This window comes from Pygocentrus nattereri, chromosome 2 (assembly GCF_015220715.1).
Source record: "Pygocentrus nattereri isolate fPygNat1 chromosome 2, fPygNat1.pri, whole genome shotgun sequence".
In the NCBI taxonomy this organism is placed as follows: domain Eukaryota; kingdom Metazoa; phylum Chordata; class Actinopteri; order Characiformes; family Serrasalmidae; genus Pygocentrus; species Pygocentrus nattereri.
The window spans coordinates 19,712,886-19,725,994 of NC_051212.1; the positions used below are offsets into that span (position 1 = coordinate 19,712,886).

General features: G+C 38.6%; 1 protein-coding gene across 1 annotated transcript in view; it reads left to right on the plus strand.

The window, feature by feature from the left end:
* The window catches only part of fgf11a (fibroblast growth factor 11a), a 95,379-nt gene that overhangs the window by 56,560 nt on the left and 25,710 nt on the right, over positions 1 to 13,109 (plus strand). Inside the window, exon 4 of the mRNA XM_017710298.2 lies at positions 490 to 593. Within this exon, the coding sequence (XP_017565787.1) occupies positions 490 to 593 (104 nt within the window). The remainder of the gene's footprint in view (positions 1 to 489; positions 594 to 13,109) is intronic.

The window sequence follows — 13,109 nt, forward strand, 5'->3', positions numbered from 1 at the left end:
GAGATGCATTGCCTTTGGCGATTTGGCACTCCTGCTGAAGTCAACATGTCACTCCAGACTTTTCTCATGCCTTACAGCTCCAGTCAACATTCTTTCCAGAAAACACAGGCACAACACTCACAGTATCACTGAGACAGGCTTATGAATAAGCAGACACTGCCAAAGATGTCAAAACCAATTCAGTTGCACACTAAATTAAGTCCCCACCTCTGAAAGACATGAAATCCTATAGGCTATGGCTGGACGAATTACTGTTCTACAAAGGCATGATGTAAGAAGATTGCAGAACTGTGTGTGTAAGGTGTGTCTTACAGCATCAGAAGTGTGCTGTGTAAGTGTGTGGTTACCTTTGATAAACTACAAGATTCCCAAAAGTAACAAATGACTGGCAGAACAGTTATTGCTAATTGGAGGGATTTCAGACTTATAATGTAGGTGGACTATAACCATTTGTAAATCTCCCTCTCTCCCTCTGTCTCTCTCTCTCAGTGCTGTTCAACTTGATTCCTGTGGGCCTGAGGATAGTAGCCATCCAGAGCACTAAGACAGGTCTCTACATTGCCATGAATAGTGAGGGCTACCTGTACACTTCGGTAAGTTATAATCATTATAATTCTCTCTGTTCAATTCCACTGGTAACTCTAAATATCATTCAGTAGAATTTTTATGGTTGAAGTTTTTTGCCACTTACAGTATGCTAGTGCTTTCTAGCTAGGAACTCTAATAATGTACCATTTCTGCTATATTGTTCAGTTGAGGCCCATTATCAGAACTTCAACTTGCAGTCCAAGTGCAGCAGGAAGAGCATTAGGAGGGTCATATAGGCTAGATAGTCATAGCAAGTAGCCCCATCCCTCTTGATAACCAGTTCTGCCCAATAAAAGACATATAAAGCAGGCTAAACGTACTTAAGCAAAGGCATTGTTATCCATCCATCCATCCATTTTCTAAGCCACTCCTCCGTCAGGGTCGCGGGGGGTGCTGGAGCCTATCCCAGCAATCATCGGGCGGAAGGCAGGATACACCCTGGACAGGTCACCAGTCCATCGCAGAGGCATTGTTACTTTAGTGAAATAATGACTTAAATAAAAGTAAAAAGCACAGGAGTTCAATCAAATCAAATCAAATTTATTTATATAGCGCTTTTTACAACTGATGTTGTCACAAAGCAGCTTTACAAAAATGGGAATCACAGCACAGAGAATCAGACAAAACACTGAACATAATATACAGAATATACAGAATATACAGAACCCCCGTGAGCGCTGAGGCAAGGAAAAACTCCCTCAGAGCTGGAGGAGGAAGAAACCTCGGGAGGACCAAGACTCACATCTAAAGGGGGGACCATCCTACCACTGGTCAGACAACTTATAAGTTAAACATTGAAAAGTCAATTTTACATCCACGCAGTTCTAATATATTCAGGTGTGTATAATCAACAGTGGAAACAATTAGAGTTCATATAGATTTGGATGTGATCTGTAGTGGAGAAGCTGCGTTCCAGAAACTTCCATCAGTCTGGTCAATCAGGGGGACAGGGGGACTTGAGGGTGGGACATCCATCAGTATTGGGCCGGACCGGTGGACAGTCAGTAACTCGGAGGAAGGAAAGATTTAGGAATTAGTTTAGACTGGATTTATGAAGAACAGAAAATGTAAAAAATTATCAGAGTGTGACTAATGACTCCGGCAGGTCTGAATATAACAGCCTAACTAAAGGGAGAGAGCCAGAAGGTAACATAGACACGGAGGCTCCCTGAGACACTGGCATTCACCCACTCCACCATCCACAAACCTGAGTGACTGCATGTAGTGAGTGACAGCAGCACCAGCATCTCAGTTTACCCACAATTCACTATGTCCATGAACCCCTGGATCTGCAGCCTTATCTAAAGGGAATTAACATTAACTACCAAAAGCTAAACTAAACAAGTAAGTTTTTAGTCTAGACTTAAAGATTGAGACTGTGTTCTGTACAATATGATGAGACTGTTCAATACAAGTACAATAGACCAAAAAAGAACCCTGAAGTACTGAGTAACCTAAATAACCGCAGTGAACCTGCTTAGTACATCCAGCATTTTTTAGCATTGGATCTGACCTTTAAGTTCTATTTTCTTCTCTTTATGGGATCGTTTTCATAAAGCTCCAAACGTTTGAGGTGTAGCCAATCACAAAGCAGTACAGATGATGTCACCAATGTGAATAACATGTATCTGAATAAAAAATGATTATTTACCTGAGTATGGGTAAATAATTTGGAAATATTCAGAAAAGTCTAATTAAAATGCTATGTGGCTACATGTAAGTGAATAATTAATCACTAGCCATCTCTGCCCAATAATAACACTTTTGTAGGTGAAACTCAAGTAGTTGCAGGAAAAAAGTTTCATTAAAAAAGATTTAGATTAATAACTGAATAAAGCCCTGCAGTGGTTAACATTCTATTGTTTGAACTTGGTCTTACTAAAAATGCCTGTGAAATTAAGAAGAAATGATATGATGGGATAGTACGAAGCAGCCCTGTCTCTAACTTTAACCTAAACGTTTGTAGCATTTTAAACAGCTTTTGTGCATTTATGTAAAAGTACATTGTCCATTGCTGTTTGGAGTCTAATGTGCTAAAGCTCCCTATCTCCAGTCCAGGACGCCTGCAGGCATTACAGAGTTTTATCTTTTCCCTGCACCTGACTCACATCATTAGCTAATGATCAGACCCGTCTAGTGCTGAGTCAGATGTGTTAAAGCAGGAAAAACACAAAACTGTGCTGTGCAGGTGTGCCTCAAGGACTAGACTGCGCGCTCAGGCTGCACAATATATTGTTTGTTAATCGCTATGACACTACTGGTCTTCGCAACACTGATATAGCAGAAGGCTGAAATATGCAAATAAGCTTCTAAACAATATGAAATGTTATGAGCATCCTGGCCAACACATACGCTCTGAATGAGTTTATGGGCATTTGGATGAATTAAACATATATTATGAATTCAGTTCAATTCAGTTTTATTGTCATTATGCATACGGGGGTGCAGTAAAATATTCTGTACAAAACTTACTTCTCTAGTGCCTAAACATTAAGACAAGGACATGAGTGCACATAATATTAGTTTAATGACAACTGTTTAGTCACAACATAACCACCAAAAAGATTTTTTTTTTTAATTGCAGAGAATTTCATAACTGTACGTGTTTTCCCTTTTTTCCACTTAGAAAATGAACACAAGTTGCAATTTGACTGGAGGTGTTCAAACTTTTATATGAAATCAGTGTAATGCATCTGACAAAACGTGCTGCTGCAGTAGCAGTTGCACTGTCTGTGTGTGCACGTGTGGGTGTTCAAGTAAAAAAAAAGGATTCGTCGGCAGACTCTTTTTTTCATGGTACTCCACGTGAGCTTGACACATGTCCCCTGTAGAGGTGCTGAATAAGAAAGAGTAAAGAGCAGGGAGGAAAGATGTGAGTGCATGAAAACATCCTGTTCCCTCTCTCGCCTTCAAGAGAGCCAGTCTTCTGCCTTTTAAAGCAGATCTTTACACACTTCAAAGGAGATATACTGCCAGTGTGCAGTTCTGTAGCAGCCAGGCTTACAGATATGACACATGTAAGGAATACACACCTGGTGCACACACACACACACTCTCACAGACCATCTCTACTCAATCAGACTCACCTTGTGTTAGAGAATGTTACCCTGTTTCATAAAGGATCTACAGAGAGTCTGCAGAGGCCTTTCTAGCACATCTATCATTCTGACAGAGCTCTCTTTCATCCTTACCCTGTGTGTGTGTGTGTGTGTGTGTGTGTGTGTGTGTGTGTGTGTGTGTGTGTGTGTGTGTGTGTGTGTGTGTGTGTGTGTGTGTGTGTGCGTGCATTTGTAAGCATACTCGTGTATATCTGCCTGTGTGTGTATGTGAGAGTGAATGACTGAGATTAAAGAGTGAAATAGAACTGTCCAACTTCACCAACTTCACAGATGTCAAAGTCTTCAAATCTGACTTTGAAGCTTCAGAAGAAAGTCCAATAGCCAGTTACACCTGCTTCAGTCATAGCCTGGTTTGAATGTAAAATGACCTTATATTTGATTTTACAAGCTACTACAATTTAAACAGCAACACTAAGTGACATATATAACTTATTAATTAATACTTATTAATTCATATTCAATAAATTTTGTTTATTCAAATATTAACCATTTTTTTCTCAGCAAATGAACACATACTACACAAATAAAGTCTTGGGTGCCTAAGACTTTGGCACAGAACTGTAAATTACTTCTTTTATTTTTAAGTAACTGGTCTGGATAAAATAGACAAATTTATGAAAATACATTTCAATGAATGAAAACTTTACACTGATCCATAGAAAATTTTATTCCAAGTAAACTCAAATAAATTGTACTGAAATGGCATACGTTTTTCCCTGTGGAGAGACTCATTGGACTGACCATGTCTGGAATAGCTTATTCCAGCTCATGTTCCTTTCTGGCAATACTGCACACATACCTATGGCTTGTCAAGGGGTTAACATAATGGGGAAAAAAACTAAATTCTGCACAGGCCACATTTCATATTTTTGGCCCCAATATATAATTGTTCACTAAAATGTTTAGAAATGTGTTCGGTATAAAGGATGTATTAACTTTGTCACTTAGAAAATCAACATATAATGCATATGACAGGTATATATACATATTTTTTTTTTTTTTTTTTTTTTTTTTCCTCTCAGGTAGTGTTGCTGCTCTACTAAAGTGGGTAACTTTGGAGTTACTCTGCTGACAGATGGTGGGGAATGTTAAAATGTTTTCCTCTGGCTGTGTGATGTGTGAGGCTTCGTGCTCTTGTTAGCTCTCTGTGCTATTCCCGGATGGAGCTACACACCGACTCACAAACCTCTCTGCGTTTCGTTTTGGCTGGTTTGTTGATTTGTTTGAGGTGTGTGTTGCTGCCAGCATGAGTGCTCATCTCTTTAGCATAACAGAGCAGAAAAGAAGGGATGAAAAGAGGAGAGATGAATGTGAGGCCACTGGAGTGCAGGTAGAACAGGGTGAAAGGAGGACAGTCTTTTACTTTGTGGGGTTTTCTCTCTTATTCCTCTCCTTTTTTTTCCTTCTCTGATGTGGTCCTTTCCCGCAGTGAAAAATAGGTTGGCTTTCTTCTACCCAGAGGATGCATGTGAAGGTAACCTCTTTATAGTCTAACAGCTCCTCTTGTGTTGGTGTGTGTGCCTACATCAGTTTAGCTTCCCCTATATAAAGACTTTCAAAGGTTTAACTGCTTTTTGAATGAGGCACAATACAGAGCAGCCAATCAAGACACAGATCATTTTCTTTTACCAGTCATAACGTCACAGTAGCAAAAACAGCCTGCTTAATTTGTAGTGAGTCCAAAAGGTTGCAAATGTTTATGGTCCATAAACCCATGCAAATGTCCTAAATGGACTTAAGTACTAAATGGACATTGTAAAATGGTGAATATTCTTTGTCATAACATTTTCACTGCAATGTTGGCTTATTATTTCACTAAACATTTGGATTCTAAGCTACGCTACTCTTCAGTGTGTGTGTGTGCACATGTGGACACTTCGCCTTTCTCTCTTGATGGTTTCTAACTTCATGCCCATCAATAATTCTTGTTTCTCTGTGGCTGACAAACTCAGACATGCTGTCACTGTGTCCTCCACAGAGACCACACGCGCACACACACACACACACACACACACACACACACACACACACACACATACATACACACACACGCCCTGACTTTGACATTCTAACACACATAAAATTGGCACACACAGCCTCCCTCAGTCTGTCTTCCTATCTCCTTTTCTCTTTTGCTACAACTAAAAAACTAAGAACTAAAAACATTCTTAAAGTTGTAATCTGTTATAACACAAATAAGAAGGGTAACCATGTTTTAAACCATTTAGAAACCCTTTATATGGGTAGTGTTATTATAAGTTTGTACCTGTAACTAAAACATGGTGGCAGGCAAGATAAACAAGACAAGGTACAACTGTGAGTCATTGGCTGTGTCCGAAATTGAAGGCAGTTGTCTCAATGCCTTGCTGCCTCTGCTATCTCTTAAGTCGGTGTCTAAGAATGCAGTGTTGTGATGCTGTTTTTTCCTAAATGTATCAGCGCTGACACAAAGGATTATAGGATATGTAAGGCAGTGAAGGATACATCTATGCTGCCTTCAAAATACATCCGAACAGAGAAACCTCAGTAGACAGACAGCTTTTTATATAAACATGTGATTCAAACATGACAGGGTGCTTTCCTGCCTCAGAATACATATGAGTTGTCAGTGTTAGTTACATTTCAGACACAGACAAGTCCAGGCTTCTGGCTGGGGTCAAAAGGCAGGCAAATTCAAAGAGAGCTGGGCAGCACATGAAAAGGAAACATGGAAACAACAAAGCAATTAAGTACTGAACACTAAGAATAAACTAGACAATTAAATACGGGGACAAAATGCATGGAGAACAACACATAGGCACCAAACAGTAATGGAACTGAATAATGTAGGTCAGGAAACACAAGCCAAAGGCAAACAATCAACTATGTATTCAAGGAACACCGAACGGAAGCCCTCATAATTTCCTCATGATTTCATTTCAGATGGAAATGACCAATCAGAATTTGTTTTTCTCCATGGTATCTAGGTCAATAAAGCTAAGAAAGCGCTCCTATTGATTAGAATTTTAAATGCTGGAGAAAAGTCCTATCCTGTTAGATTTACTACCAGCATGATTACGAAGTGACAGAGGAAATAAGAAACTGTGTTTTGATTTCCGATAGGTAGCATCAGTTCTGTGAGATAAAATGTCACTTTAAGCCTTCTGGAAGTTTTAGATACGTCACTGATTGTGACTTTGAGAAGCACCCCAATCAGTGAGTTGTTAGAAAGCATCTTACTTACTTACCATATTACCCCACTTATCTGACTGTCACCTCATTGATCCACTATACACCCTTTAACTGCTGCTGCACTCAGCACTTTAACTTTAGACTCATACTTTGCAAATTGTAAGGTTTACAGGTTTGACTGTGTGTGTGTGTGTCAAATTGAGTGATGCTAGGAATGCATGTTATTTTATTTTGTTATATTTTATGTTTATTTTACCTTATTCTCTACATGTGAATGCCTGTCTGATACTGTGCACTGTGAGCTCCTAATTCCTTGTATCCTTAGCATACTTGGCCAATATAGCTTGATTCTGGTTCTGAAAGAGAAAATAGCAACAGCAGCTCAGTTCCAGAGCTCACTACTAAAAGAGTGACTGTGAAACTGTTACAAGGTAAGACATAATGGTAATATGTCCATCACAAGCTTCAGGTAAAACAAGTAATGTCTTAGATTTAGACAGACTTTATTGTCATTCAAATTAACACCGTACAGTGTGCATTAGAATGAAATTATGTTGCATTGGCTCAGAGTAGACCGGGAAGAAAAAAAAACAGTAATACAATGTAGTGCAAAGTGTAGTGCATATGTAAACATATGTATATCAACAGACAAATGAATTTTAAATAAGTATATATACACAAGAAAGTGTTTTACACTGAAGCTCCCAGGTATGGAGTAATCAAAAAGAATCGGAGCAGCATTTTATTTAGAGTTCAGTGGTCTTGTGGCATGTGGGGAGAAGCTGTTTTTTAAACTGGCTGTTCTGCTTCGAAGACTACTGAACCTCCTTCCAGTGGCCAGCAGCAAGAACAGTCCGTGGTGGGGGGTGGGAGGGGTCTGTTTATGTTTTGAGCTCTGGTCAGACAGCAACTTGTCACCGTGTCCTGTATGGGAGGAAGTGAAGTCCCAGTAATTCTCTTAATTTTCTCTTTGTTTAATCTAGAACGGCCTTTTTCTAATTTTCCATCCCATCTTAAACAGTATGGCAGGCACGTTCTAGTACATTCAGTGTTTTTCACCTTTAACACTGCAACAGTTACACGCTGCCTAAATGTGCTGAAATGTAACTACTGCATTATTAAAGGTGAAATTTGAATAAGATGCTTACTTGAGCCTCAACAGTGTTAGTGTGAATTGCTGTTAGCTTCCTGCTTATAACCCATCCTTCAGTTGGGTTTTTTTTCCTTATGATTTTCCTCATCTTGATGAGTTTTGATGTTAACTGCCCAACTGGGGGCCTAGCTTTACTAGTCACTGTTTTGCCACTGCTGAACACAGATTAGAGCTGTACTGATGAGTAGGTGCTACAGTACACACCACACACTGGTGACACGGATGACAAAGGGCTTGAAGCTAGGGGATGGTGACAAAGGATGTATTTCCATCTCTCTAGTAATGCAAAGTAGACCATGGAGGGTATTCAGGCATTTTAAGGGTTATTTTAAACCATCGGGAGCAGGAATGTTTCATTGGAAGAGAACTCCACATTGGGCTGAGAGCAGTGAAATCTTTGCAGGAAAGCAGGAAAGTTTAGCCGTCAGTTGTTTAATCAATTGCAGTTCCCCCAACTGACACCTCGTGCTCAATGTGTAGGGAATATAATGGTGCTTAGGGACCCAGTAGAATAGAATGCAATGAAGAATTGGGAGATGAAAGAAAGTGGTGGAACCTGACCAGGGAAACCATGACAGTAACAAATCACTTTTGATCATTAAGTCAGTTTATTCATCATGAAAATGTTCATACAGTGTAAAGGACAGCTGGTGTTTTCAAATGGTGTAAAATAATAAAAACAATAAATACAGTATATGCTCTCTATCTCTGAGGTCAGGTCTGTAGAGGCTGGTGTAAGGTGGGGGAAAGCTGTGTGTCATTGGCGTGTGCTTTGCAGGCCGCTGTGCTACCTGTAGGGGCCTGCAGGAAATTGCTTCTGATAAAAATAGTGCTCAGTCCTGTAACCTGACCCATTTTATTACCTCTGCTCTGAGTAGAACTCCACCCGGACCCGCAACTCTGAACAGAGGGGATGGGAACCATTTTACATACACACAAACACACATCCAAAGGCACAAGTGCGCACTCATATTTACACACATACACAAGCATGGGCAAATATATACATGCATGCATGTATGCACACACCCACACACCCACACACACACACACATACACACACACCCCCACACACACCCCCACCCCCCCCCAAACACTTGCACACAGAAGCGCCCATTTGCAGTGATAGAGGTAAGGAGGTAACCTGACAGAACTGGGGCAGAGTGTGTTTAGGCAGGCCAGCTTTTCTCATGACAGAGTTTAGAAAGTTGCCGTGGAGGAAAGTTTAACTGTAATGTGGCCATGACAGCAAATGATGGGTACTAGACTGACATCTGTAGCAAAGCTCTACACTAATATGTTTTACGGGGGAACAGGGATTTCAGGCCATTCAGGCTGAAAGATTAATTATTATTAATATCGAAATCTCACTTTGAAAGACTAATTTTCTTTTTTTTTGTTGTATCCTACATTATCTTAGCAAGTTTTAAGTAGGGAAATTTAACCTGATAACAGATCTTCTGAAGATTGTATAGATGAGAGACCAATCAGAAGCAACCAAACACCCATGTGCTGTGTACATAACAGAAAAACAACAAACTCAGTCTGGTGCCCTGTGTTCAATGGATATAAAAAGCAGTTATGCTGGTCTTTATTACCAAAAAACAGGTGAGGACTTTAGTACATAGAAAATACTTGCAATTAAATTACAGTCACGATACTGGTAACAAAAAATCTCACTTACATATTTCCTATCCACTGTGCCCACCAGCAAAACAGGAATGTCTTATTTAAACAGTGCTATCAAACTATAAGAAAAAAAGCCTAATTCACCAATGATTCTTAAGAGGAAAATTCTTCTTAAAAGTAATTTATGCAGTTTTAACATAGGTTGGTTCTGTGTGATGTACACTGAGGATGTATTTCTTCTCATTTCTTCAACATATTTAAAAAGACCATTTTCATACACACTGAACTCTTGGCATTTCATGAAATTTCAGCAAATAAACAAAACATGAATAGCTTACATAAAAAACTGAAGACATTTAGATTGACTGGTCACTCTGTCATAATAAAACTTATATTTGCATTGTTGTCTTTGTGACTCAAGGTTCCTACCAGTACCATGCAAAGAAATCAGAGCCATCATGTTTCTCTACGATGCATCACTCTGAATGTTTAGATCTGACTGAATTATGCAGAAATTGTGAAAAATTCAACATTCCCCAGTGTTTTCTTATCTTGAGGTTTGATTTTAGGCAAGAACAGAAACTAAAACACACTCAAGAGCACAAAAGTGTGCAGTTTCAGAAAAAATCATGAATTTGATACAGACTTTCTCTTAGGATCTTTCCATTCCATCTTTTCATTTTTTTCATGTACTATGTAGTGCTGCATACAACTTAGCAGGGCCAATCATGTCTTCATAATATCAGATGCTCTGTGCACAGAGATATGGATAATTTGATATTCATTGTATACTAAGCTGGTCGTGATGGTACTTTGTCTGTTACAATTACAGTCTGATTGGCTTGTCCGTGTGATGCACCTCCATGCAGCAGCCCAGTGGAAAGCTTTTGAAACTAGTGGGCTTTTTCAGAGCAAGATACAGTTGATGGACTCAAAAATCAAATGTCGCTTGAGATTTTTTTTAGTACCTACTAAGCTTTTAGTAGCTAGTAAACAAGAAATCCTGGCATGTTTGCCAATACATACTATTTTGTTACACATGGTTGTGTTTGCATGTTAAATGTCTTTCCTGCCATAGTGGGTGGCTCTTGGTTACACTGAATGATAAAATCCACCACACTTCTAACTTGCAAGGCCAGAGCTCTCGTTTCCAGTTCTGACCAGACGCATGCACAAATAGATGCAAGGATTGCGAATGGACATGGACCAACTACTTACTGAGACAAATGAAGTCTGCATTAAGTAGCCTATTAAGAAATCTAATGTGAAATCAATAAAAGCTTATTGGAAGGCACCAACCAACCAATCCGAAAATGCACAAATTATTCAACCTTTAATGCAAATGATTTGTAATCATAAATAAATAAATAAATAATCATGATCACTCCAGTGAGGGTAAAAATGCTGTCCACTCAAAATTGTAATATAAAATCTAGTGTCAAACCATGACTACTAACAGCCAGGACTTCAGCTTGGGCCATAAATGTCATAAATCATTCAAAAATAAGGGAAAAACACATACATATGATAATGCTAATTTCTACTACCACACATTAGGGATTCATAAGGTATGTTTTTTGGCCTTGGTATATTAAACACATAGGTTTAAAGCTTTTTGTGTCATTGCAAGCTTATATCAGACATATTAGCAGTTAGTAGTCTTTCAAAGAAAGAGTCCTGACATAGAGCTGCAGGTGTTTTCCATTTCCAAAAATTCAGTGAAATGTATTATAATAAACAAACAGACATATATGTCATTTTTATTTCTTTTTTGTTTACATGTCTTGAGTGTTCCTTACTGGTAAAACCCATAGAACACTTATCACCAAGGTAACACCAAACAATCTGGCTGTCTAAAATGTACATAGTTTTCAATGATCAGTCCAAATGATTTTGTAATTATTATATAATTACATTATATTATTATAATGTACATTACAATTATATTAATATAACAGTTGTAATTGGCTTCCGTCAACATTATCACACTGCATGCTCTAGTGAGGATTTTGAGCCTAATGTCAGGGAACTTCCTTCTTTCCTACAGCACGTCATGTCAAACCAAACCAAAACATAAAATAGCAGTGGCACTGCTGTATCAGCTCTGTCTGGGTCTGTACATCCAGCTTAATAGTAATTTCATATGCTTTCACTAGAGAGTATGGCAGGCAGTTAGATTTTCTTATGATTGTAAAATTTCAGCAAGACAGGAGAGCTGTGGGCAATAATTTGCATTCTGAGTTATACACTGAGTGTAAGTGATAAATTCTTAACCATATGAGAGCAAGTACTCCTGAGACGTTTATACAAAGCGAGCCAGCTGCTAACACTATATCCCTTTCACAGTTTTTGAGAGCGCTGGTGGAAAATATGGCCTTTGAATCGAGTAGAGGGAATTTAGCTGTTGAAGTTTACTCTGAATGGCATTGAAAGGAATTGACAAACAGAACCAAATCCCACCTCATTGTTGTTAAATAATGTTCTGTTATTGGGTTGCGTTTCAAATGGCTCATTCTGTATTGTTTTATATATAATTTCTCCCCTGAAATCAACATATACCATATATGCAGATTTATGTACCAACTACCAGTGATAGTTATTTTTACATTACCTTTGTCGGGTTCTTTTACTGTGCCTTTAATACTGATATATGTAAATCTCTGTGTTGATTGATTGTCTTGTATTGGGCCACAGTCCAAATCAAACAGTCCAGGCTAAAATGCACAGAATATACTGCTTAAACTGGAATCGTCAGTAATCTCAAAGAAAATAAACTTTATGCCTTCTTTCAAATTTCTAAAATGCTTGCAGTGACATTTATTTCCTTAAACATGAACATTAATCACTACAGACTTGCAGCTTATTTTACATATATGTAACATGTACTTTATGAACTGGGGACTGAACAGGGTATTTAACAAGAGCCCTGTTCACAGATTTTTCAAAATTGCTGCAAAATATGTAGTTAAGAGGTAAACTTCTCCAGAGAGGTTTAAAGTGAAATGCAGCATTTTAGAGATTCCTGCTGCATCAGAATTTTTCACAAGAGTGGTCATAGGAACCAGATGTCTGAAGCATTTTAATACCTATAAAATCTATCTTGAGGAAAACTACTGCATGAAATGGTTCTGAATATATTGCCTTATGCTTGAGGCAATGTTTTACGATAGTTTTGATATAAGAGTTTGGCCTGAAACATGCTTAACATTCATACATTCATGGTGCAGAAGTACACACAAGGTGCAAAATAGCACCCAAAGCCATTTTTTCACCATGAAAAATCCTCATAAAATATGGCAAAACGTTATCCCTTTTAAAATCAAGTGTCCTTTTTTTTCATATTAGAGTAGTGTACAGCAAAGCTAATGTGTGGTACTAGTTGATGGCTGAGTGCTATTTTTTCTCTTCCCCCTCTTCTCCCGTCTGTGTGATGTACACTGAGGATGTAT